Source organism: Lissotriton vulgaris, chromosome 2_1 (genome assembly GCF_964263255.1).
Source record: "Lissotriton vulgaris chromosome 2_1, aLisVul1.2, whole genome shotgun sequence".
In the NCBI taxonomy this organism is placed as follows: Eukaryota; Metazoa; Chordata; class Amphibia; order Caudata; family Salamandridae; genus Lissotriton; species Lissotriton vulgaris.
The window spans coordinates 401,141,920-401,168,757 of record NC_141687.1 but is presented as its reverse complement, the minus strand read 5'-3'; the positions used below and the strand labels follow the sequence as shown (position 1 = coordinate 401,168,757).

At 50.5% G+C, this 26,838-nt stretch overlaps 1 protein-coding gene across 1 annotated transcript in view; it reads right to left on the bottom strand.

Annotated features, from left to right (window-relative positions):
• The window catches only part of FAM117B (family with sequence similarity 117 member B), a 211,972-nt gene that overhangs the window by 134,267 nt on the left and 50,867 nt on the right, over positions 1–26,838 (bottom strand). The window contains exon 4 of the mRNA XM_086955267.1: positions 10,970–11,083. Within this exon, the coding sequence (XP_086811393.1) occupies positions 10,970–11,083 (114 nt within the window). The remainder of the gene's footprint in view (positions 1–10,969; positions 11,084–26,838) is intronic.

Here is a 26,838-nt window from a genome sequence, read left to right as displayed (position 1 = left end):
ATGCTACGCCTAACAACTACTGTGTATGCAAACTAGACAGACCAATAAGAAAAGGCGGAGGAATAGCGATCATTTATAAAGACCACTTCAAAATAACTACAACAGAGACAACCTACTCTGAGTGCGCAGCTCTCTTCTTTACTATAGGCCTCTCTGGCAGAACAACATTTAAAGGCATGTTAATCTACCGCCCTCCAGGATCCAGATCCAAATTTCTCTCGCACTTAGACAACATCATCGAGACGTCTATTGCATCCCCACACTTTACCATCTTGGGTGATTTCAATTTTCATCTAGAAGCCTCGCACGACCCCGATACGGCAACACTACTCAGTGACCTAGAGGCAGCTGGTCTCTTACAAATTGTTAAACAACCCACCCATACAGCAGGACACACTTTGGACGGACTCTTTACCAGCAACCCTAAGATCTCCATCACCAGGGTTACCCGTCTAGTTTGGACAGATCATTCTGCCATATGTTTCTCCATCCCAACTAATTCCAGTCCTCCCCCTCCTACACCTTCTTCGTCTACCAATTTTAGAGACTGGAAGAACATTAATCTAGACCATCTTACACAGATAATGCAGGACAGCTCTTCGCCAAATGCACAGGATCCCATAGCAGCTTCTGCTAGCTACCTGAAGAATCTGAATACAGCTTGTAATAAGCTAGCACCCATCAAAACCTCTCACCGGAGTAGAAAACTTCCCTCAGCCCCTTGGTTCACCGAGCCGCTCCGACTACAGCGACAATACTGCAGGAATCTAGAAAGGCAGTGGCGCCGCCATTTCAATACCCCTGACAAGATCACTTACAAAAACGCCTTATCCAACTACAAAAAAAATATAACAGCAGAGAAAACCACTTACTACACCAACCAAATCAATCAGGCCAAAAACTCAACAAGTAAACTTTTTCAGGTGGTAACTTACCTGTCCAACCCTCTGGCACCTCGCTCAGAAGGATCACAGACCCTCTCGGACGCATTGGCCAAATTCTTTGAAGATAAAGTCAGAGCCATTTTTACCACTTTCTCCCCTGACCCCTCTTCCACTTCCACCCTGCAATCTACCGCCGATAATGCCCCAGAATTTGCAGCCTTTGAAACTACCACACAAGAACTCATTCAACCCTTGATCGCCCGAACTAAATCAGGTTCACCTTTTGATCCTTGCCCTCCAGGCATTCTTAATCTCATCCCTGAAGCCATTGCCCCGTCACTAACCACCATCTGTAACGCAATGTTCACATCCGGCATCTATCCCTCTGTCTGGAAGGAAGCGATCATCAAACCTCTTCTAAAAAAGCCTAGCCTAGACCCTCTCCTTCCCGCCAGCTATAGGCCCATCGCATGCCTCCCATTCCCTGCTAAGATTTTTGAAAAAATCATGAACTCTCAGCTGTCAACCTATATACACAATAATAACCTATTGGATGACACCCAGTTCGGGTTCCGACAGGGCCATGGAACAGAGACTGCGCTCTTAAAAGCAGCAGACGAGATAAGGTCCACAATGGACAACGAGGAGTCGCAATTCTGATACTTTTAGATCTCTCCGCAGCCTTCGACACAGTCGATCATGTCACTTTGATCGACCGTGTCGCGGCCATTGGAATAAAAGGCAAAGCTAAAGATCTTCTCGCTTCATTTCTGTCCAACCGCCCACAAACCGTGAAGCTAGGCAACTACCTCTCTCAGACCTTTTCTCTGCCTTGTGGAGTACCGCAGGGATCCTCGCTAAGCCCGACACTATTCAACATATATGTGTCTGACTTGGCGAGGGTCATAAAATCCTACGGAATCTCCCTCACTACATACGCTGACGACACCCAACTGGTGTTGTCCGTATACGATGATGGCACTTCTGTGGCAGCTAATTTCCAAAATGGAATGAAGGCAATAGGCTCCTGGATGTCATCCAACTGTCTTAAACTAAATTCTGATAAGACAGAAGTGATGACATTCGGGAGGCTGCAACCAACTTGGTCCCCGCAATGGTGGCCTCATCAGATGGGACAACCTCCTGAACCAGTAACCAAGGTACGAAACCTAGGTGTTATCTTCGACAACAAGATGTCCTTCCAGCAGCATGCTAACTCGGTGGTTTCCTCTTCCTTCCACATATTAAAAAAGATCAAAAAGCTAATCCCTTACCTACCTCCATCCGCAGGCAAAACCTTAGTCAGCACATTAGTCTTCTCCAAAACAGACTATTGTAATGCCTTGCTACTGAACGCACAACAAAAGGTCCTTAACAAACTACAGACAGTGCAAAATGCAGCAGCCAGGACCCTGTTATCCATCCCCAAATTTGCATCTGTCTCCCCCTACATCCGACAGTTACACTGGCTGCCAGTGAGGAGTCGTATTAAATTCAAAGCTTTATGCATAGCATATAAAGCTATCCACAACCACGGCCCTCTATTTTTAAAACAAGCCTTCCGCCCGCTCGAACACCCAAGAACATTACGTTCATCCTCAGCTCACTTACTAAGAGTCCCTCGTACAAGAAGGGCTAACTGGGGCGACAAACGTTTTTCTGTTGCCACAGCCAAATTGTGGAACACACTCCCCCTCCACATCAAATCTGCTCCGACTCTGCTTAATTTTAGAAAAAAACGAAAAACTTGGTTGTTCCCAGCCTAATTCTCTCCTATCCACTTGAGAGTTCTGCAACTACAGCGCCGAGACACCCTCGGGTATTTGCGCGCTCTAAAAATCGCCCAAATAAATGAATAGAGGAATGTTACCTAGGAAAGCCATGGATGCCCCTAGCTTGCGTGTGGAATGCGCTCTTGGGGGAACTGTTAAAGTGCGTTTAGCCTTTTGATAACAGATTTGTATGCATTTAACAATCCATCTGGCTATACCTGATTTGGAAATAGGGTTGCCTTTGTGTTGTGGAGAGAAGGCAACAAACAGTTGTTTAGTCTTTCTAAAGTCTTTTGTCCTGTCGATGTAATACAGGAGAGCTCTTTTGACATCTAAGGTGTGCAGTGCTCTGTCTGCTACTGAATCTGGGTTTGGAAAGAAAACCGGCAGTTCTATGTTTTGATTAATGTGGAACTGCAAGATGACTTTCGCCATGAACTTGGGGTTGGTGCGCAGCACTACCCTGTTAGCATGAATTTGTAGGTAGGGCTTTTGAATTGTCAGGGCTTGAAGCTCACTGACTCTTTGTAGCGATGCGATGGCTATTAGGAAAGCTACTTTCCATGTAAGAAACTGTATCTCACAAGAATGGAGAGGTTCAAAGGGGGGCCCATGAGCCTGGTGAGAACGATATTTAGATTCCAGACAGGCAAAGGAGGGTGTCTGGGAGGGATCACTCTTTTAAGGCCTTCCAAAAAGGCTTTTATGGCAGGCACTCTGAAAAGTGAAAGGTGCTGCCTGTTCTGAAGATAAGCGGCCATAGCAGCCAAATGTATCCTGATGGAACTATACGCTAGATTGCATTGGTACAGATGCAGCAGGTAACATATGATGTTCTGCGTGGACGCATCTAGCGGATCAATGTCATTGTTGGAACAGTATATGACAAAACGTTTCAATTTGGCTGCATAGCACGCCCTAGTTGTAGGTCGCCTTGCCTCTTTGATGATGTTCATACACTCAGGGGGCAAGTTGAGGTAGCCAAACTCTATGACCTCAGGAGCCAAATCGCTAGGCTCAACTGTTGCGGATCTGGGTGCTGAATGTCTCCATGGCTCTGAGTGAGGAGGCTGGGAGTGAGGCGCAGCCGTTGGTGAGGCACCACTGAAAGTTCCAGGAACGTGGTGTACCAAGCCTGGCGTGCCCACGTTGGAGCAACCAGGATGAGCGTCATGGAGTGCTGTCGCAGTTTGCGCGCCACCAGCGGTATGAGTGGGGCTGGGGGAAAAGCGTACGCAAATCTGCCTGACCAGTTCATCCATATCGCATTGCCCTGAGACTGCGGGTGTGGGAACCTGGCGGCGAAGCTTTGGCATTTTGCGTTCTCTTTTGTGGCGAAGAGGTCGATCGCTGGAGTACCGAGGGGTGGATTTCCCACTCGTGCATCTGGTGACTGTGCCTGCTGAGCAGGTCCGCCATCTGGTTGTCTACGCCCGGGAGATGCTCCGCCATGAGGAAGATGTTACTCTGAATGGTCCACTTCCACATGCTCTGGGCTAGGTGAGATAGCAGCGGGGAGTGTGTGCCTCCCTGTTTCTGGATGTAATACATGGCAGTCATGTTGTCCGTCCAGATCAACACGACCTTGTTGCACAGGTGCAACTTGAACGCTTTCAGTGCCATGAAGATTGCCATCAGCTCTAACAGGTTGATATGCATCTTCTGCTGTTGTGTTGTCCATAGTCCCTGCACCGTGTAATGGAGGACATGTGTTCCCCAACCCTGGAGAGATGCGTCCGTCGTTAGCACTATCTGTGGGACAGGCTCTTGGAACGGTCGTCCCCTGCAAAGGTTTTGTGGATTCCACCAATGTAGAGAGTTGTAAGCACGACCGGTCACCAACACTAGGTCTTTTAGATGCCCATGAGCCTGGTTCCACTGTCGTGCTAAGCATTCTTGAAGGGGACGCATGTGCAGTCTCGCGTGCGGGACTATGAATATGCAGGATGCCATCATACCGATGAGCTGCATGAACACTTGCGCTGGGAGCGATTGTTGAGGCCTGAACCTCCGAATGAGCAGCTGCATGCTGTTGACCCTGGCAGAGGTCTAATGCGCTGTTGCCGTCAGAGTGTTCAATGTTGCCCCTTGGTACTGTTGCACATGAGCGGGCTGCAGGTGTGACTTTGTGTAGTTGAGTGAGAACCCTAGACTGTGAAAGAGGTGAATTGTGCGCGACATGTGGCTGGCACACTGCTGGGCTGACTTGGCTTGAACGAGCCAGTCGTCCAGGTAGGGATAGACGTGAATATGTTGTCTTCGAAGATGCGCAGCCACAGTCGCTAAGCACTTGGTGAACACTCTGGGGGCAGTGGTGACCCGAAAGGCAGGACCTTGAATTGGTAATGCTGATTGTTGATGGTGAACCTGAGATATTTCTTGTGACTTGGGTGAATGGGAATGTGGAAATATGCATCCTTGAGGTCCAGGGTCTCTAGGAAGTCGCCCTGACTGAGCAACGGCAGGACCTGCTGTAAGGTTAACATATGAAAGTGTTCTGAAAGTATGTATTGGTTGAGGGGTCTGAGGTCCAGAATGGGCCGCAGGGATCCGTCCTTTTTTGGGATTAAGAAGTACAGAGAGTACACCCCTGTACCTCGTTCTTCTGCAGGCACGAGCTCTATTGCCCCTTTTTGCAGCATGGAGAGTACTTCTTGCTGCAATAAGTGCATGTGCTCTGCGGACATAGGACGGTGCCTTGGGGGTATGTTAGGGGGGGGGGGGGGGGAGGTTAGTTCTAGACAATAGCCGTATCGGATAAGTTGTCTCACCCACCTGTCCGTGGTAATGCCTTCCCAGACTGGCAGGAACTGCTGGAGTCTTCCCCCGACAGGTGTTAGATGGTCGGGGGGCAGTGACAAGGCGTCACTGTTTGTTGGGAGCGGAGGATCTGGCGTTATTGCCACGTCCTCCGCCTTCGGCGCGGTTCCCACGGTATTCACCCCTGGTATTCTTTGTATAGGTGGATTGCATGCTCCCTTTGGTGTACTGGGCCTGCTGTAAAGCCTGTCCTCTAGAGGCTACCCTATTACCGGAGCGACGAAAGGAACTGCCCCGAAACTGCTGAGATTGCAGAGCCCCCATGGATTTTGCTGTCCGTGTCCTTTTTTATTTTTTCGAGTGTTGTGTCTACCTCGGGACCAAAAAGGAAGTCTGGGTTAACCGACTGGTTGAGCAGAGTTGTTTGAATCTCGGGTTTGAATCCAGAGATGCGGAGCCATGCGTGACGTCTTAGCATCACACTAGTGTTGATGGCCCTAGCTGCTGTGTCTGCTGCATCCAGTGCGCATTTGATGGATGCATTAGAAATCAACTTCCCTTCCTGTATAATCATTTCTGCTCCCTCCTTGTAAACATCAGGCAGGTGTTGCAACAGCTGTTCTAGTGTGTCGTAGTGAGCCCTGTCATATCTAGCCAACAGGGCCTGTGTATTTGAAATCCTCCAAATATTAGCAGCCTGTGCTGCCACTCGCTTTCCTAACGCCTCCAAGATATTTGATTCTTTGTCCGGAGGAGGAGCGTCACCACTAGTTTGCGAGTTTGCCCTCTTGCGGGCATTGGCCACTACAAGGGAATCCAATGGGAGCTGGCCTTTGATGTAGGTGGGGTCCACTGGAGCAGGCCTATATATTTTTTTTTCAATCCCTGGGTTGATAACCCTTGCTTTCGTGGGTTCTTTGAAAATGTCCGCAGCATGCTTGAGGACCCCTTTAAGCATAGGCAAAGTCTTAGTGGATCTTTCAGAGGTGGAGAAAGTGTCAAACAAGAAATCTTCTTCCACAGGTTCAGCATGCATTTCCACGTCATGGTTGAGGGCTGCCCTCTCAAAGCGTTAAACGCCGCCGTGTCCTCAGTTGGCGATGTTTTGACGCTGTAGGACTGAGCGTCCGGTGCAGCTTGTGGATCATCAGGGTCTACAGTTTGATCTACAGCCTCAGACCACTGTTGAGGTTCGTCCTGATCAGTGTCAGCGTGATAAGTGAAGGCCGCCTGACCGTAGTCTTCACCCATGTCCTCCTCGCTTTGTGCTGGAGAATATGCCATTTGTTGTGGATAGTCCTGAACGTGTTCAAAGAGAACTGGTGAGGTGGCCGAGTCTTTCTTCCGTTTAAGAGGAATTTTGTAACCCTCCAAGGAATGTTCAGGTGCGATCTTCCGCTTATGGATGGTTAGCCTGCCCGATTCCGAGTCGATGAAGAGTTTCGACTGGTTGTCGTACGCGGGCTCGTGGAACACAACCCCTTCAGGGGTGGGCTTTGAAGGCGCCGACGACGTTTTTGAAGGGTCGGTGCCTCTGTGGTGTTCGAGATGCTTTGCTCGAGCCGTTGGTGGTGGACCGAACTTAATGTGAGGGTGGCCGACTTGTTTGGAGCTCGTCGTAGTGGTCGATTCGAGCTGCTTCGGCGACTAAGTAGGATGCTTGCTTGATTGCGTCGGATCGAGCTCCCTGTGTGTACCAAGCCCGGCCTTAGGCGTCGACGACACTTGCTGTTTCGGGTCGGCCTCGAGTTGTTTGCTCAGCAGTGGCTTGAGCGCTGAAATCTTCGGCTCAACGGCCTTTTTGGTCTGGAGGCCTTTGGTCTTGTTGCCATGTTTGAGCGTCGACGCAGACTGCGTCGAGGTGACGTGTTTGACGGTCGAGCTCTGCTTCGATGCTCCAGTCTTCGAGGTGACTGCCCCTTTCGACGCCGAAGGGTCGTCGATAGTCTTTGATTTGACTGGCGTCAAAGTCGAACCGACCACCATTTAAGTAGTTTCGGTTTAGTTTTTGGCTCCGTTGGTATCGGTTTCGATTTTGAAGAATCGACCGATGGCTCCTTCGATGTATTCTTAGCCTGGCATGGACGCGGGGCTATAGAATGTAAAGGAAGATCTTGGCTAAGGCCTCTCGGCGATGCCTCGACCTGAGCCGTAGGTAGCGTAATGTCAGTTATAGGCCCCGCTACTGCGGTTCGGCCTGGCTCATCACTGGAGTCGTCATCGACGGCTCCGATGGCCCCTTCGTCGTCCCCTACCTCGACGACGTCTTCATCGTGGACGTACTCTTCAACCTGCTCGTCCACCTCGAAGTTGAAGTCGTGCTCCGACGCTGGTTCCGACTGCTCTTCAGAAACCTCTTCTTCTTCTACTTCTTCGGCCCCTTCTTCGTCACCGGCCTCGAAGATGTTGACCGGCTCGGGCACCGACTTTTGCGCTGACTGTCTTGCTGCGCGTCGAAGTTTAAGCGTCTTCTTGGAGTGGAACTTCGAGCAGGCCATACAGCTGGCCTCGCCGTGCTCGGGGGACAAACATTTATTGCACACTGGGTGCACATCAATGTGGGGGTATTTTGAATTACAGACGGGGCATCGTTTAAACGGGCTCCGATCCATCGTCGTCGTAGTCTGGGCCTTTGTCGTCGAAAGCGAGAAGCAGCCTCAGACGTCCGGTTCGAAGAACTGGAAAAGAGACAGGCACCGAACGAGACAATACCGACGCTTCGAAGGGCTCCAAGGGCTGCCGCACTTATTGTGCCACCCTCAGGAACACTGTACCTTTAAACACACATTGCCATTGCAGGCTGTGTGTTTTGGGCAGAGCAAAGTGAAGAGTTGACATGGCACCCATCCCCGGGTGCCATGGCTACAATCCACTGCCTTGGCATAAGTAAGTCTTATCCAATATCCCCATTAGATTCTCTTGTGAAAGTGGCTCGCCGTATCCTATTGAACAGATTTCAGACGTGGGCGGTGGAGGCGGGGGTAATTACGGAATTGCAATATGGTTTCAACAGGGCCTCTGTACCATCGAACAAGGGCAAAACTTGAACATTATCTGGGGTAAATATACACGAGCCAAAAGTGGGAACCTCTTTTTGGCATTCGTAGATCTTAGCGTTCGATTGTGTCAGACATCATCAACTCTGGAGCACACTAGACGACCTGGGCGCGGATGTGCAACTCCATTTATTTTAAGGCAGCTCTTTCTAGACGCACATGCCAGGGTTGGCTATGGTGGCCTAGGAGAGTGCACTGCTAAGTTACCAGTCAGAAAGGGAGTGAGACAAGGGTTAGCCCCCTTTCTTTTAACTTTGTACATTATGGTTTAGGCCCTGTATTAACAAGCAAATGCCAGGACTTCCCATACATTGACAACCGCCCAATTCCAGCACGGTTGTATGCAGACGACACTGTTCTGTCACGCACACAACTTGGGCTGCAAAGAGCTGTCTCCAGTTTCTCAACCTTTATGTCTAATTTAGGCCTTCAAGTAAACACCAACCAAACATACATCATGAAATATGGAAATAGTAGTGTAAAATGCCAAGACACTTTATCAACAACAGTAAGGTTGAATTTACCAACAGATTTTCGTACCTGGGGATTCTTTTTTTTAAAAAAGGGTTCCTGGTCACAAGCCATCTTGGCAAGAAAATTGCTTTTCTCAAAAGCTACGGCAGCTGTAGCCAACTTCGATAGAAAACTGGGCAAAAGACCGATTGTAGAGCTATTGAAGATTTACAAAGCTAAGTGTGTCTCGACTGCCATGTATGGCGCTGGTATCTGGGGTTATGCTGACCCACAATCTCTACAATCAATTGAGAACCCTTTTTTGAGGTATCTACTAGCGGTCCCGAATAGCACTGCTACCTATATCTGCCATGCAGAACTCCTGGTGCCCTACATTTCAGATCAAATTAAGATTCAACAGATCCTGCTATGGCAACAACTTTTTCCAGTTTTAACCTGGATGTTCTAAACTATTGTTTTAAGCTTCAAAGGGTGCTCCATCTTCCCTGGATAAAATAGGTTAAGAATTTCATGACAGATCTCGGGCATCCCGAATATTTTAACGATCGATCAGTGCAGTATCACCATAATCTTAAGATAATCACTAAAGACTGATTGCTTGGAGCTGCTTTTGGAAACAATCAGATGGTCCACCGAGATAGTAAAACAGTTAGGGAAAATCAAATGTTACTTCTTCAATTTGATATTCAACCGTACCTTGCACCTGTAAAAGGGTGGGGAGGACGACAGTATTCTGGTGTCCCATCTATGCTTGGGAAATTTACACAGGTTAACAACTTTCCCAAACATGAGCGAATGGTCGAGAATCCTATGCACATAAACAATCCACAACGCACATGTTACTATTTTGTAAATTTTACATTACATTAAGAAAAAGATGGTTAGTACCTATATTAAGGATGCTAGGACTGAGAAATTGTCACCCAGCCTTTTTTATATTACAACTTTTAGAACATGACGTGTTTACCAGCTCCTTAACTAAATACGTGAAAAGCGCAATCAGATGTAGGAAAACTATGTGAATAATGATGAATGCAATTGAGATGAGGGTTGAGCCTATAGAAGACCGCACCAGAAAATGAAGTGTCTTAAGGTATCATATAGTGCAAGAACCAAGGAACACTCCCCTCTATGCTTCTTAACTAGGAACAAGTCCTATGACAACTTTAAACACAAAAGGGTTCAGCACTATTCAGCAAAATGTAATAACCACAATCAGTATTCAGAGAATGGTGAGCACAAAAGAAGATGTCCATATCCCCGGTGTAGATTTCTTAAAAGGATTGCTCTTTATTGTTTTTTTCATAAAAACAGAAGACCATAGCTGACGCTTTTCATCTCACAAGGAGACTTCTTCAGGGCTTCACTGAGGTAAACAGTGTGTGTTTACAAGGACGTTGTAGACTTCAACATGATATCAAAGAATGCAAGTTTCTGTAGGATTTTATACCAAAGACATTATCAACTGTGGCTTGGTGGCCCGTAACATGTGTGCTCCTCAGTTTCAAATTCGAAGCGTCGGTTATGGTCTTCTGTTTTTATGAAAAACACAATAAAGAAAAATCCTTTTAAGAAATCTACACCTGGGATCTGGACATCTTCTTGTGTGCTCACCATTCTCTGAATACTGATTATGGTTATTCATTTTGCCGAAAAGTGCTGAACCCTTTTGTGTTTATATGTGAATAATGATGATGGTTTTTTTAAAACAAATTTAACATCAAGTTAATATGATTGGTTTTAGATCATGTGCGACAATGCACTTGTACGATTTTATGATTGCATTTTACTGTGTGCTTATGATTTAATCTCTTAAATCGAATTAAGCTGATTTTGATTTGATCTAGATATCTTTAACTTATGACATTTTAAAGCAACAATCCAAACATTAAAAAGTAAATAAAAGGAAAAAAGCCAAGCCCTTGTTGGTGAAAATTCTAATCAGTTCAGGGTAGAATCGCTGAATATAACGTACTGCCATAGTAACACCTTGTTTCCCAGTGAGATGCAGCAAAATCCTTACCTGGCATTGGTTAATGGCTGCGTGGTTACCATGGAAAGGAGACTGCCTGTCTTTATCTCGGTGATGTCTACTGCTATGTTTACTTCTCTGTAGCTGCTGACGCAATTTTGCAATCTAAAAGAAAGAGAAACCACATTAAAAAGTATTTATTTGTTTCATGATGTTGAAACACCTACTTTGGAGTCATAACAAAGACCTAATCATCGCTTACATGATTTTTGTAACTCACCAGTTTACCAATTTAGATGTGATCTGATATATTTGGAAATTAAATTTCACTAATCCGTTAATTCAGCCAATAATTTTTTTTTGTAAAGAAAAGGTTACTCTCCATAATAATTTTACTTTTAGACCTATTGCAACTTGATGGTAACCTTCCGAATAATTGGGTGTGAAACAAGAATCAGCTTTTAAAGCTGTCAAATCTGTTTTTCAGCACACTGCCACCAAACAGACAGAAGCATTGCATAGCATGCCTAAAACCATTCCCACAGATATATCTGCCCTTGCCAGATCCATTGCCACCACTGACTGACAATTTCTCTACTGGGAACTACATCAAAAGAATCACAGACGGATAAGACTTTTAAGGACTGTTAGACCTGTCTGGCTTTTTGGCGAAGTCCCTCCTTATTGTTATTTATTTTGTCCCCTTTTTGCCCCTCATACCCTTATTAATTTTTGTGTCTACTGACTTTTTGTAGGTGTTGGCCAGGGGGATAGGTGTTCTCTCTCCCCCTCATAATCTTTTACCTCAGGCCCAGAGGCCTGTTCTGACAGGAAAGTTGGCACCACCTAAAATGGTGACCACCAACTGCCCCAACTGTCACCAACAGAACTTGGCCATAGCCTAACATAGGGCATTCCAGAACCTTCTGGTCCATTCTGGACCACTGAAGGGCAGCCTATATAAGGCGGAATGCGGGGCAGCCATTTTGTCTACCTGTGGAAGTCAGCTGGAGGACAGGCTGTAGCTGAGGGTGGGAAGAGGTTGGATTAGAATAGACCTCCTGGACTGGGAAGCTACCTTATTGGTCCAACCCACTAATCCCCTGTTGGTTACTTGTCTTGGCCCCGCTGTGGGAAGTTACTGGAGACCCTGGGCGCCTAGCTTGCCCCTTGTCTGAATTATACAGGGGAAGCCTTCAGGAGAAGGAGACTGTAGTGCTGCGGTGCGCAGTCCTCTGCCCAGCAGAGAGAGAGGCTCTTCTTGAGCAGTGTCCAGTAGAGGTAGGGGTGAATCCTTGTGGTCCCTGGTCCCCCCTCGTGCAGTGGACATCTGTATTCTGCCACTGGCTGCCGTGACTTTCTTTAGTGGCAGACCCTTTCCCCCCCCCCCCCAAAGTTCATCACTTACTGGCTGGGCGAAATCGAGTGGTGGAGAGGAGCCATCCTTGAAAGAGGCAGAAGGCGGGCAAGGCTGAGTAAAGTGACCCCCAAGCCTGCTCTGATAGAATAGCGCTGGATTAGCGCGGAGGTCGCTGGAACTGTGAGGAGAGGTAGCGAGGCCGTCGCTGGACGCAGGCGCCGTCCTGTGAGAAATTCCCTGGTCCCCGTGGGTGAGAAGAGTGAGGGCGTAGTGTTCTTGCTAGGCGCCAGCGCGCACATTTCCCACTGAACCGGGGACCGCCTTGTAGGAGGGGCCGAGGACTGAGCCGGTCCGGTGTGGAGTCGCTTTTCCCTCGCGCATGCGCAGAAGAGGCCGTGTGTGAAGAAGTCGACGACGTCCGCGTCTGAGGAGAGCCGAGAGAAGGAGGCAGCTTGGACGAGCGCCGAGGGACAGATCCTAACGGTGAGGAGCAGTCCTGTTGCGAGGCTGCCTCCCCGTGTCAGCTCTTCGGTCCTGCTCTGGGAAGGTCTCCGCTCCTCTGAGAGGAAGCGAGGAGGCCGAGTAGGAGAGGAGAAGCGTCTTCGAGCCCAGAGGGTGAGCGGAGGACCCGCCTGCTGCCTGCTCACACAAGTAAGCCGGGAGGAGTGAGGGGTGGCGAGGGAGAGCTAGTTAGGCCTCCCGCTCGTCTGTCTTCTTCCCCTCAAAGGGCAGCACTGACAACGAAGAGGGGGTGTAAGGCCTGAGAGAAACGAGACTAATTGATTCCAGAAGCTTGACTTGTTCTAAGGGGAAAAAGAAAGTACAATCCCTCATAGAACTCCAGGCCATTGTCAGTGCCTAACAGTTTGCCCGCCCCCCGAGCGCCGAGGGACAGATCCTAACGGTGAGGAGCAGCCCTGTTGCGAGGCTGCCTCCCCGTGTCAGCGCTTCGGCCCTGCTCTGGGAAGGTCTCCGCTCCTCTGAGAGGGAGCGAGGAGGCCGAGTAGGAGAGGAGAAGCGTCTTCGAGCCCAGAGGGTGAGCGGAGGACCCGCCTGCTGCCTGCTCACACAAGTAAGCCGGGAGGAGTGAGGGGTGGCGAGGGAGAGCTAGTTAGGCCTCCCGCTCGTCTGTCTTCTTCCCCTCAAAGGGCAGCACTGACAACGAAGAGGGGGTGTAAGGCCTGAGAGAAACGAGACTAATTGATTCCAGAAGCCTGACTTGTTCTAAGGGGAAAAAGAAAGTACAAGGCCTCATAGAACTCCAGGCCATTGTCAGTGCCTAACAGTTTGCCCCACCCCCCAGGGTGAGATAGAGGCTCTAAGGAGCAAAAGCCAAGTACAATTCATCTTTAATTGGTCTAAGAAAGCATAAAGGTTACCTGCTAGTCAGTGTGATAATACTTGTTTAAATGCAATGAACTAGTGGAATTAACTGGAAATTTACATAGCAGATTAAAAGTGTTATTGCTAATGCTGGGACCAGTTGTGGAGTATAGGTCAAATGTAGAAACTATGCCTAATTAAATGCTAGAAACGCTAGTAATGCAAAGTTGTTGATTTAGGCGAGCACCTTGGCAGAGACTGAATTAACTTCCTGATTGATAAGAATTGTGCTTTCATCTCCAAAAGTAAATCTGCATAAGATGTCAATTTAGTAATTGTGAAAGTCTAAGGGGATTTACAAATTGAATGTATTGCGTTGAAATTCTCTTTCCACAGACAAACAGGTGTTATAATTTCTTCTGAACTAAGTGTAAATTTTCTTGTGTGAATACTGAGAGCTAAGCCAGAGAGAATCTTATTTTTTATATAAAGCAGTACGTATTTTCCCATATTTTTGGTGTAGTGTTTTCTTTTTGAGTGCTATTGCGTGGAATTACTTTTGGGTGGTCTGCAACCTTTACACTGTGCCTCTGTTATGCTAGTCTTGCCCTAGGCCAGGCTACCCAGTTCCAACATATTGGTGCCTAGTGGTGGGATTGCGGACTTGGTTGCAGCTACTTACTAGTAATTTGACGTAATACACCCAACCTACACCAGGAGTTTTCTCCTTGCGGCCCTCCCAATTAGTCTTTTTGTTTTTTCTAAATTTATTCCTGGTGGTGGGTGGAGTTGGCTTTAGGTTGCCCTTGCCACTCTGAAATTTCTGGTGTGTATCCAGGTTTGCCTGACTCACAATGGAGTTCGCTGTGGAAAACCTGGAAGTTTATTCCGTGTCACAATTGAAAATGTTCTGCCAACAGATGGGGGTCTTTTTCAAACATGGTGCCAGGAAGGGGGAGCTCCAGACCAGTCTTAGGGCTTGGGTGGAGGCACACCAAGGAAAGAAGGAGGAGGATGAAGAGGTCGACCAGGACACGGTGGGGGAGGTAGAAGAGTTATTTCGCCATGAGGGGGAAAACTTACTCACCGGACCAGTGTCCTACTCCAGAAAGGGCAGTAGCATCTCTGGGGGAAGCCTAACGGAAGCCGAGCTCACCGATAGGAGGGAGAAAAGACAGTTAAGGTGGGAGTTGGCTAAGCTGGAGCAGGAGAAAGAGGAGAGGAGGATGGCCCATGAGTTTAGACTGAAGGAACTGGAGCTCCAAAGTCTGCGACGGGGGTCCTCTCCTGATAGGAATGGTGGCAGCGAACCAAAGGAGTCAGCCAGGGAGACCAAACCCTATATACCAAAGGACCTGATAGCGAGCTTCAGTCAGGGGGACGATGTAGCTAAGTGGCTGGCCGCTTATGAGGTTTCTCTGAGGGTTCATGGAGTGCAGGAGAAGCACTGGGGGGGTAGTTTGTACAAGTACATGCCTCCTGCTGGTCGGGACACCTTGCTGGCCCTGGATCCAGAGGAACAGACAATAATCCCCCACCATGAAGCTGCCGTTGTTAAGGAAGTTCGGGCTCACCCCAGAAAAATACCGACAGAAGTTCAGGGGGAGCCACAAGCTGAGCACCCAGAACTGGGTGGACTTCCTTGACTAAGCCAGGAAGGCCTTAGAGGGTTGGGTCAAGGGCAGTGAGGTAAAAGATTATGAGGGGCTGTACGATCTATTTTTGAGAGAACACCTCCTCGAGAAATGTTTTCCTGAGCTGCGCCAACACCTGGTGGACAGCAAGCTGACTAATCCCCGGAAGCTTGCAGGGGATGCGGACATCTGGGCAAGTACCCGGGTGTCCTCCAAGGGGACTGGAGGGGAATCTCAAAAAGCTGGACAGGGCGCCCCCCAGAAGAAGGAGGGGGGGGGAGAAAAAGAAAGAGTTCTCTAAAGGTCCCCAAAATAACTTCCAAGGGAAGGGAGCAGGTTTCACCCCTAGGGCAAACCCGCCCCGGAACCCTCATCCTGGCCAAAGCCAGCAGCCCAGGGTTCTCCACTGTTTTGAATGCGGTGGCGTTGGACATTATAAGGGAGATGTCAGATGCCCAAAGAGACCACCCCCTCCCACCGGAGGAAAGTCACCGGGAGTAGCTAGCGTAGCGCTTGGGGAGGAGTTGCCCTTAGATAAGGGGGGTGAGTGGGCGGGTGTCATCTTAGTGTCCCCGGGAGAGTGGGAGATGGTGCCAAAGATCCAGGTGCCCCCAAATACTACAAAGTATGGGCAATGGGTTACCATCAATGGCCAGAGAGGGGAGGCTCTGAGGGATACAGAAGCCAGTATGACTATGGTGAGAAGTCAGCTGGTGTCCCCAGAGCAGGTTGTTCCTAATGTACTCCACCCCGCCGCGATGGCTGACGGCAGAATGGGCCACTATCCAGTGGCTGAGGTTCCCTTTGAGTGGGAGGGGGTTGCAGGTTCACTTCAAGTTGCCGTAAGCCCTGCCGTGCCAGTCGATTGTCTGTTGGGGAATGACATGGAACACAACACTTGGAGAGAGGTGGAATACCGGACGCATTCTGCGATGCTGGGTACACCTGACTGGGCCTGTGTCAGCACACGGTCTGCGACTGCCCGGAGAGGGAGTTCGCCTGGGTTGGAGCCTGGAACAATGGCCCAACCCGCTGCTAAGAAGGGACAGACCCGGAGACAGAGAAAGCCTGCTCCGGCTTCCGCACCCCATGAGACTGATCGGCCACCTGCAGTGGTGGACCAGGAGTCCGTGGAGGGGGAAGTAGACTCTCTGGAGGATTTGCCCATCCCTGCGGAGTGGCATGTGGAGGGAGGTCCTACCAGAGAAGAATTCTGTAAGGGGCAGAGGGAGTGCCCCACCCTTGAGGGACTGAGGCGACAGGCTGAAGCCCAAGCAGCAGGTGATGTTACGGGACATTACCATGTTTACTGGGAGGATGGACTCCTCTACAGTGAACCCAAGGTACCCTCGCCTGGTTCATCGAGGGCCTTGGTAGTCCCGCAACAGTACCGAGCCTTTCTTTTGGAATTGGCTCATGCCATACCCCTGGCAGGACACTTAGGCCAGGACAAGACCTTTGCACGGCTTGTCCTCCACTTTTACTGGCCTCAGATGAAAGTGGCGTCCAACACATACTGTAGGACATGTGTAACCTGCCAGGCCAGTGGGAAAACAGGGGTGAAGCTAAAAGCTCCCCTGGAACCACTTCCAGTCGTTAGCACCCCCTTTGAGAGGGTGGGCATCGACATTGTAGGGCCTTTGGATCCACCAACCGCAGCTGGTCACAGGTTTATCCTGGTGCTGGTGGATCATGCCACACGGTACCCAGAGGCCATACCTCTGAGGACAGTCACTGCACCTGTAGTGGCAAGAGCCCTAATGGGAATCTTTACCCGAGTGGGATTTCCCAAGGAAGTTGTGTCCGACAGGGGGACCAACTTCCTGTCAGCTTACATGCGGGCAATGTGGAAGGAGTGTGGAGTGACCTACCGGTTCACCACTCCTTATCACCCCCAGTCGAATGGACTGGTTGAGAGGTTTAATAAGACCTTGAAGGGCATGATCAGAAGTCTGCCCGAGAGCCTGCGGAGGAAATGGGATGTCCTCCTACCCTGTTTACTCTTTTCCTACAGGGAAGTGCCCCAGAAGGGAGTGGGCTTCAGCCCCTTTGAGCTTCTGTATGGGCACCCTGTACGCGGTCCTCTCAGCCTGGTGAAGGATGGTTGGGAGAAATCTCCCAGGAAACCCCCCCAGGATGTGGTGAGCTACATGCTGGCCTTCAGGAGCCAAATTGCGAAGTTGTGGAAGCAAGCTTCTGACAACTTGGAGGCCAGCCAGGCAGTCATGAAGGAGTGGTATGACCACAATGCTCACCAGGTGGAATTGGAGCCTGGACAGAAAGTGTGGGTGATGGAGCCTGGAGAGCTTAGCGCCCTCCAGGATCGCTGGACAGGCCCCTTTGAGGTGTTGGAGAAGAAGGGTAAGGCCACATACCTGGTGGACCTTAAGACCCCTCGACAGCCCCTACGGGTGCTGCATGCCAACCGACTCAAGCCCCACCATGAGAGGCCCGAAGTCATGCTGATGATGGTGACTGACGGGGAAGAGGAAGCGGAAAGCGAACCTCTCCCAGATCTCTTTTCGTCCCAAGAGAAGGATGGGTCAGTGGAGGGAGTGATTCTCTCTCCTACTCTAACTCCTGAGCAACGGGAGGACTGCCGCCAGATTCTGGAGCAGTACTCTTCGTTGTTCTCCCTTGTCCCGGGAATGACCCACCTGTGTACCCATGATGTGGACACAGGAGACAGCCCACCAGTGAAGTCCAAGACCTACCGGCTGTCTGACAAGGGGAAGGCTAGCATCCATGGAGAAGTTGCCAAGATGCTAGAGCTGGGAGTAATTGAACCTTCCAACAGCCCTTGGTCCAGTCCGGTGGTGCTCGTGCCAAAAGCCGCACCACCAGGCACCACACCCGAACTAAGGTTCTGTGTGGATTACCGGGGACTGAATTCAGTAACCAAGACTGATGCTCATCCGATCCCTAGGGCGGATGAATTGATTGACCGGCTAGGAGCTGCCCAATATCTGAGTACCTTTGACCTCACTTCAGGGTACTGGCAGATCTCCTTGACAGATGGAGCAAGGGAAAGGTCAGCCTTCTCCACGCCTGAGGGACACTACCAGTTCTGTGTGATGCCCTTTGGGCTCAAGAACGCCCCTGCAACATTTCAGCGGCTGGTGAACCAGGTCCTCTCTGGAATGGAGAGTTTCTCTGCTGCTTACCTGGATGACATTGCTGTCTTCAGTAGCAGTTGGGAGGACCATCTGCAGCATTTGCAGGCCGTTCTCCAGGCCCTGAGACAAGCTGGATTGACCATCAAAGCCAGCAAATGCCAGATTGGGCAGGGGTCGGTTGTGTACCTTGGACACTTGGTGGGTAGGGGGACTGTGCAGCCCCTGCAGGCGAAGATTGAGGCAATCATGGCCTGGGAACCCCCCAAGACACAGACTGAGGTCCGAGCTTTCCTGGGCCTCACAGGATACTACCGTCGCTTTGTGAAGGGGTATGGCACTATTGTAGCGCCCCTCACAGAGCTCACCTCCAAGAAACAACCTCGACGGGTAGTTTGGACAAAGGCTTGTCAGCAAGCCTTTGAAAAGTTGAAACAGGCAATGTGTGCGGCACCGGTCCTGAGGGCCCCAGACTTCTCCAAGGAGTTCATTGTCCAAACAGATGCATCAGAACATGGCATTGGGGCAGTGTTATCGCAACTCAATGAAGAGGGCCTGGATCAACCCGTAGTCTTCTTATCCAGGAGACTGCTTCCCCGGGAACAGAAGTGGAGTGCCATTGAGAGGGAAACTTTTGCGGTGGTGTGGGCTCTGAAGAAGCAGCGGCCATACCTCTTTGGCTCGCACTTCCTGGTTCAGACTGACCACCAACCCCTTCGTTGGCTGATGAAGGGGGAAAATCCCAAGTTGTTGAGGTGGTCCATCTCCCTACAGGGAATGGACTTCCGGGTGGAACATCGGCCTGGAGTGGACCACGCCAATGCAGACGGTCTCTCCAGGTATTTCCGCCTTAGTGATGAGGACTCCCAAGGGGTTGGGTAGTTCTCCCCACTTTCAGCTGGGGGGGACGCGTGTTAGACCTGTCTGGCTTTTTGGCGAAGTCCCTTCTAATTGTTATTTATTTTGTCCCCTTTTTGCCCCTCATACCCTTATTAATTTTTGTGTCTACTGACTTTTTGTAGGTGTTGGCCAGGGGGATAGGTGTTCTCTCTCCCCCTCATAATCTTTTACCTCAGGCCCAGAGGCCTGTTCTGACAGGAAAGTTGGCACCACCTAAAATGGTGACCACCAACTGCCCCAACTGTCACCAACAGAACTTGGCCATAGCCTAACATAGGGCATTCCAGAACCTTCTGGTCCATTCTGGACCACTGAAGGGCAGCCTATATAAGGCGGAATGCGGGGCAGCCATTTTGTCTACCTGTGGAAGTCAGCTGGAGGACAGGCTGTAGCTGAGGGTGGGAAGAGGTTGGATTAGAATAGACCTCCTGGACTGGGAAGCTACCTTATTGGTCCAACCCACTAATCCCCTGTTGGTTACTTGTCTTGGCCCCGCTGTGGGAAGTTACTGGAGACCCTGGGCGCCTAGCTTGCCCCTTGTCTGAATTATACAGGGGAAGCCTTCAGGAGAAGGAGACTGTAGTGCTGCGGTGCGCAGTCCTCTGCCCAGCAGAGAGAGAGGCTCTTCTTGAGCAGTGTCCAGTAGAGGTAGGGGTGAATCCTTGTGGTCCCTGGTCCCCCCTCGTGCAGTGGACATCTGTATTCTGCCACTGGCTGTCGTGACTTTCTTTAGTGGCAGACCCTTTCCCCCCCCCCCAAAGTTCATCACTTACTGGCTGGGCGAAATCGAGTGGTGGAGAGGAGCCATCCTTGAAAGAGGCAGAAGGCGGGCAAGGCTGAGTAAAGTGACCCCCAAGCCTGCTCTGATAGAATAGCGCTGGATTAGCGCTGAGGTCGCTGGAACTGTGAGGAGAGGTAGCGAGGCCGTCGCTGGACGCAGGCGCCGTCCTGTGAGAAATTCCCTGGTCCCCGTGGGTGAGAAGAGTGAGGGCGTAGTGTTCTTGCTAGGCGCCAGCGCGCACATTTCCCACTGAACCGGGGACCGCCTTGTAGGAGGGGCCGAGGACTGAGCCGGTCCGGTGTGGAGTCGCTTTTCCCTCGCGCATGCGCAGAAGAGGCCGTGTGTGAAGAAGTCGACGACGTCCGCGTCTGAGGAGAGCTGAGAGAAGGAGGCAGCTTGGACGAGCGCCGAGGGACAGATCCTAACGGTGAGGAGCAGCCCTGTTGCGAGGCTGCCTCCCCGTGTCAGCGCTTCGGCCCTGCTCTGGGAAGGTCTCCGCTCCTCTGAGAGGGAGCGAGGAGGCCGAGTAGGAGAGGAGAAGCGTCTTCGAGCCCAGAGGGTGAGCGGAGGACCCGCCTGCTGCCTGCTCACACAAGTAAGCCGGGAGGAGTGAGGGGTGGCGAGGGAGAGCTAGTTAGGCCTCCCGCTCGTCTGTCTTCTTCCCCTCAAAGGGCAGCACTGACAACGAAGAGGGGGTGTAAGGCCTGAGAGAAACGAGACTAATTGATTCCAGAAGCCTGACTTGTTCTAAGGGGAAAAAGAAAGTACAAGGCCTCATAGAACTCCAGGCCATTGTCAGTGCCTAACAGTTTGCCCCCCCCCCCCAGGGTGAGATAGAGGCTCTAAGGAGCAAAAGCCAAGTACAATTCATCTTTAATTGGTCTAAGAAAGAATAAAGGTTACCTGCTAGTCAGTGTGATAATACTTGTTTAAATGCAATGAACTAGTGGAATTAACTGGAAATTTACATAGCAGATTAAAAGTGTTATTGCTAATGCTGGGACCAGTTGTGGAGTATAGGTCAAATGTAGAAACTATGCCTAATTAAATGCTAGAAACGCTAGTAATGCAAAGTTGTTGATTTAGGCGAGCACCTTGGCAGAGACTGAATTAACTTCCTGATTGATAAGAATTGTGCTTTCATCTCCAAAAGTAAATCTGCATAAGATGTCAATTTAGTAATTGTGAAAGTCTAAGGGGATTTACAAATTGAATGTATTGCGTTGAAATTCTCTTTCCACAGACAAACAGGTGTTATAATTTCTTCTGAACTAAGTGTAAATTTTCTTGTGTGAATACTGAGAGCTAAGCCAGAGAGAATCTTATTTTTTATATAAAGCAGTACGTATTTTCCCATATTTTTGGTGTAGTGTTTTCTTTTTGAGTGCTATTGCGTGGAATTACTTTTGGGTGGTCTGCAACCTTTACAATGTGCCTCTGTTATGCTAGTCTTGCCCTAGGCCAGGCTACCCAGTTCCAACAAGGACGTAATGGATAGAGCAACTACCAAATTTAACATAGCCAAGGAGACCCCTCAAACAACAGTGTTTGCACTGAAAGGCACTGCAGTTATAACCCTAGCAAACACTCAATTAGTTCAAGGATTCAAGAAAACAAAAAATGTTTAGCTCTAGCAATTACTAACAAAGAAGTTACTTACCTTCGGTAATAATATATCTGTAAAAGACATACATTAGTTATGGATACCTCACCTTAGAATTACCCCCAGGCGTCAGACTGGATCTGGAGAATTTATTCCGCAGCAGTACCCCTGTGCATCGGTAGGTGGCGTCGGTCGACTCCGCGTTAGTCATTGGCATGGTGATCGCCGGAATGACGTTGTGGTATCTACTTAGACGCCGTCCCTGCACGCTGATATCAGCTCTTTACACGACATTCCACGCCAGAAGCGCAGAGCCATGCAAGACATTGACCACTGATGCACAAGAACTAATGCCCCGAAAGGAAGTCCCTTACCCTAGAAGTCAATTCGCAGAACGGGGAGGATGGGTGGGGCGGAGAGGAATCCATAACTAATATATGTCTCTTCAAGATATACTGTTACCGAAGGTAAGTAACTTGTTCATCTGAAAGAGACTATTAGTTATGGATTCCTCACCTTAGAATAGATACCACAGCAATGCCAACCCCAGAGGTGGGTCTGCGAACTAAGTTCACACCAGAAAGTCCTGGAGAACTGAACGGCCAAAGAAGCCGTCCCTCTGGACTTGGCTGCCCAGACAGTAGTGTTTAGTAAACTTGTACAATGAAGCCCATGTGGCTGCCTGGCAGATGTCATGAAGAGGGACTCCATGTCTCAAAGCAGAAGTGGCTGCTGTCGCCTTGGTTGAATGGGCATGCAGCCCTACAGGAGGCTCCTTCTTTGCCAAGGAATAACATTTTGATACAAAGAACGACCCATCGAGAGATGGTCCGCTTTTGCACATCCGACCTTTCTTGGCGCCCACATAGCCAACAAAGAGCTGGTCATCCACCCGGAACCGGTTTGTGCGATCCAGATAAAAAGAAAGATCACGTTTTGGATCCAGACCGTGGAACCTCTCCTACTCTTTAGAATGATGTGGGGCGGGAAGAAGGTGCGCAAAACGATGGACTGTCCTAAGTGGAAAGAGGTAACCACTTTGGGAAGGAAAGGCGGCCAAGTGCGAAGGACAACTTTGTACGAATAAACAGCCAGGAAAGGAGGGTTTGAAGGAAGAGCCTGAATCTCATTTACCCTGCGAGCAGAGGTGATGGCAGCCAGAAAGGCAGTTTGAAGTGTCAAAAGTCTGAGAGGACAGTTATGTAGCGGCTCAAAAGGAGCGCACACAAGGTAGGTGAAAACCAGGTTCAAGTTCCACTGGGGCATTACGAAAGGAAACAACTGAGTAATGCCCTTAAGGAAGAAATTTACAATAGGGGACTTGAAAAGAGAAGGCTGATCAGGAAGCCGAAGAAAGGACGAAATGGGAGTAAGATAACCGTTTAGAGTGCCCAGAGCAGAGCCCTGCTGGGCCAAAGAAAGAATGAAGAGGAGAACCACTGAAAGGGGGGCAGAAAGGAGATCCACAGCTTTTGCTTCGCACCATGCCACAAATATGTTCCATCTATAGGCATATACCGTTTTGGTGGAGGGGCGCCTGGCTGCCAAGATAGCGTTACAGACTTTGGGAGGAAGGTCGAAAGCTGTCAACTGTTGCCGCTTAATCTCCAAGCAGGGAGGTGGAGGCTGGACAGGTTTGGGTGCAGAACTGTCCCCTGCTGCTGTGACAGAAAATCCTCCCGAAGAGGCAGTCTGATCGGAGAAATGATGGCAATGTGCAGAAGTTGGGATACCAGACTCTTGCCTTGGGCCCGGTCACACTTGATCTTTTTCAGCACTCTGGGCAGAAGTGGTATAGGTGGAAAGGAATATAAAAGAACACAATTCCAATTGCAACGAAAGGCGTCGCAGAGCGAGTACCGCCTTGGAAATTCCAACGTGCAGTACAGCGGACATTGCGCTGAAAGAGACCGTGCACCACCTCAGAGTGAAGACGCCATTCGTGATCCATCAGGCATCGGCGGCTTAGTTCGTCCTCTCTGGCGTTCAGAGAACTAGCCAGGTGTTGAACCTCCAGGGACATGCCCTGATGTTCCAGCTACTTCCAGAGACAAAGTGCTTCCTGACATAGGGTCCACGACCCCACCACGTCCTGTTTGTTGCTGTACCACATGGCGGTGGTGTTGTCCGTGAACACCTGCACTACTCTCCCTTTGACAGAAGGAAGGAATGCCTTCAGTGCAAGACGGATCGCCTAAGCTCCAGAAAGTTGATGTGGAGCTTGGACTCCGCCAGAGATCAGAGGCCTCAGATCTCCACCTCCCCCATGTGACCGCCCCGCCCCGCCCCACCCCACCCCACCACAAGAAGTGATGCATCCTTCACCGCTGTAAACTCTAGTTGGGGATGGGAGAGGGACCTTACCTTGACCCAATCCTGGTTCGTAAGCCACCTCTGCAATTGGTGTGCAGTGCCCTCCGAGATCTGGACACAATCGGAAAGATTTCCTTGATGCTGTGTCCACTGAAACTTCAGGCACTGGAACTTCAGGTACCACTGCAGAGCCCGCATATGCCACCTGTTATAGTCCACCTGCAGGAGGCAGGAGGCCATGAGGGCAATTAGCCTCAGGGTGAGCTGTACGAAGCCAGGGATAGAGGCTGAAAGATCGAAATCATAGCCCAAATAACTCAGACTCGCTGCTCAGAAAGATAAGTTGTGACCAGAATTGCTGCGATGAAAAGGAGCTTCTGAGAGGGAATTAGGTGTGACTTTGGCACATTGATGGTGAACCCCAGTGAATCCAGGAGAGCGGTCGTAGTCTGGAGGTTGGAGACGACAGCCTGGGGCGAGCCCGCCTTCAACAGCCAGTCATCGAGAATGGGGAAGATTGGAACCTCTGATCAGCGCAGATGAGCTGCGACCACCGCGATCACCTTCGTGAAGACCCGAGGGGCGGTGGTAAGGCCAAAGGGGAGCACTGTAAACTGAAAGTGCTTATGGCCTACCATAAGCAGTAGGTAATGCCAATGTGCTGTCAGGATAGGGATGTGAAAATTAGAGTCCTGCAAGTCCAATGCTACCATCCAGTCTCAAGGGTCGAGGTTAGACAGGACCTGAGCCAGTGTCAACATTTTGAACTTCTTTCGGAGAAAGCGGTAGACGTTTTTAAGATCCAAGATAAGACGCAGGCCCTTGTCCTTCTTGGGTACCAGAAAGTAGTGGGAATAACAACCACAACCTACTTTTGAGGCAGGAACTCGCTCAATAGCTCCCTTGGCCAAGAGAGCTGTAACTTCCTGTTGGAGAAGGGCCAAGTGATCCTACAACATGCAATGAAATTGTTGTGGCATGGATGGAGGGGTAGTCTCGAAGGGGAGGGAGTAGCCCCTTCGTACTATCTGCAAAACCCAACTTTCCGACGTGATGTTGAGCTAGTGGGGGAGGTTATGGTGGATCCTGCCGCCCACTAGCGAAAGGTGGCCCTGAAATGTCGGACTAAGTGGGCTTGGAGGCTGCTGCAGAGGGGGCGCTGGTGGACTGGCCCGCCCGCTGACCCACAACAGTGGGTCCCACGTCCGCGGCAGCACAGATGTTGGACAGCTTGCGCAGGTCTGTGGCTCTGGACAGAACGCAGCGGGCACCCCTTCCGAAGCCAGGGAAGGGGCAAAAAGCAGACTGCGCAGGGCGAGAGGTGGAAGTGAGACCCAAGGACAAGGTCGTAGCCCTGGAGTCCTTAAAGCGCTCAAGAGCGTTGTCTGCTTCATCAAAGGGCATGTCCAAAAGCGTAGCTTGGACATCACTCGAAAAGCCAGTGGAACTCAGTCAGGCATAGCGCTCAAGGACTACTGACATTGAAATCGTCCTGCAAAGCGGGTCGGCGGAGTCCAGCCCATGACATATGCGATGTTCGCTGCGTCTCTCCCTTCAGCAACTGCACAGGAGAGTACGGCACGGGCCTCCGCAAAGAACTGTGGCAGCGACCGTAAGACAATGTCCCACACCGAATGGGAGTAATGGCCCAAAAATCATGCTGTTCACCAACCGCAGTCCTAAACTTGAGGATGAAAACATTTTCTACCCATGGTGGTCCCGCTTCTTGGATTCCCTATCAGGTGGTGCGGTAGGGAATGCGCCCTTGGAAGTGGAGGCTTGGACCACCAAGCTCTCAGGGTTGGGAGAGGAAAATGGGTCGCCCGGGGCCGGGTGGTGGCTTCGGGCAATCATCCTATCCACAAGAGCCCCTGTGTTGGGCTTGGACCAAGTGCCCAAAAGGATTTCCGTGAGGGCTTCATTGAACGGCAGCAGGGGCTCCGACGAGGCCGCTGCCGGCTGAAGCACCTTTGTCAGGAGGTTAGTCCTGACCACCCGCGTAGGATTCTCAAGGTTTAAGGCCTGAGCCGTCCTACGCAACACCACCGCATATGATGCACCCTCCTTCGTAGCCACGGTAGGGAGGGCTAGCATTCTGGGGAGGTGTCCAGACCACTGGCCTCACCAAACTCCTCTCTCCAGTACGGTTATTCTAACTGGTCTGCCAGAGGGCCCACAAACCCCTCCCAGTACTCCTCACCCTATCTGGTAGCCACTCAGGGTGATAGGGAACACCAGGGGAGAACAGTGGTACAAAAGCACTGGTCGGCGCCAGTCCAGGCATCGGTGGACGCCGGACCGACTCCATGTCCACATCGAGGGGGAGGCTGAGGTCGACGCCGGCTGGGGACACAACCAGCGTCGGAGGTGTCGCCACTGGATTCTGCACTAGAGATGTCACAAGGTCGACCGGCGTGGATCCAGATCCACGCCTGAATTCCTGGGGGCCTTGCGGCGCAGGAGCCAGAGCAACTGGCATCGAAGGCCTAGAGCCCCCAGCAGAGACCACGGGGCTCGAAGGCGTGCCGGCGGAGTCAGCCTGCCCAAAGATCACGTGGAGGGCTTCGTAAAAACTACCCCGGGATAGGAGGGAGGCTCGGTGTTGACCTAACAGGCTCCGCGGGTGGAGCCGGATGACTATCTTCCGCAACCCCGGTTGCATCAGCCGACAGACGGGGAGAATGCGAAGAGCAACGATGCTTCTTCACTTTCTTTTTGTGCTTCGACTTACCCAAAGACTTCGACGATCAATCAATCAATCAAAGCATTTATATAGCGCGCTACTCACCCGGAGGGTCTCAAGGCGCTAGGGGAGGGGGGTCCGCTACTGCTCGAACAGCCAGGTCTTGAGTGGTGGTGATGGTTTCGCGACTGGTCCCGCAACCTCCCTCTT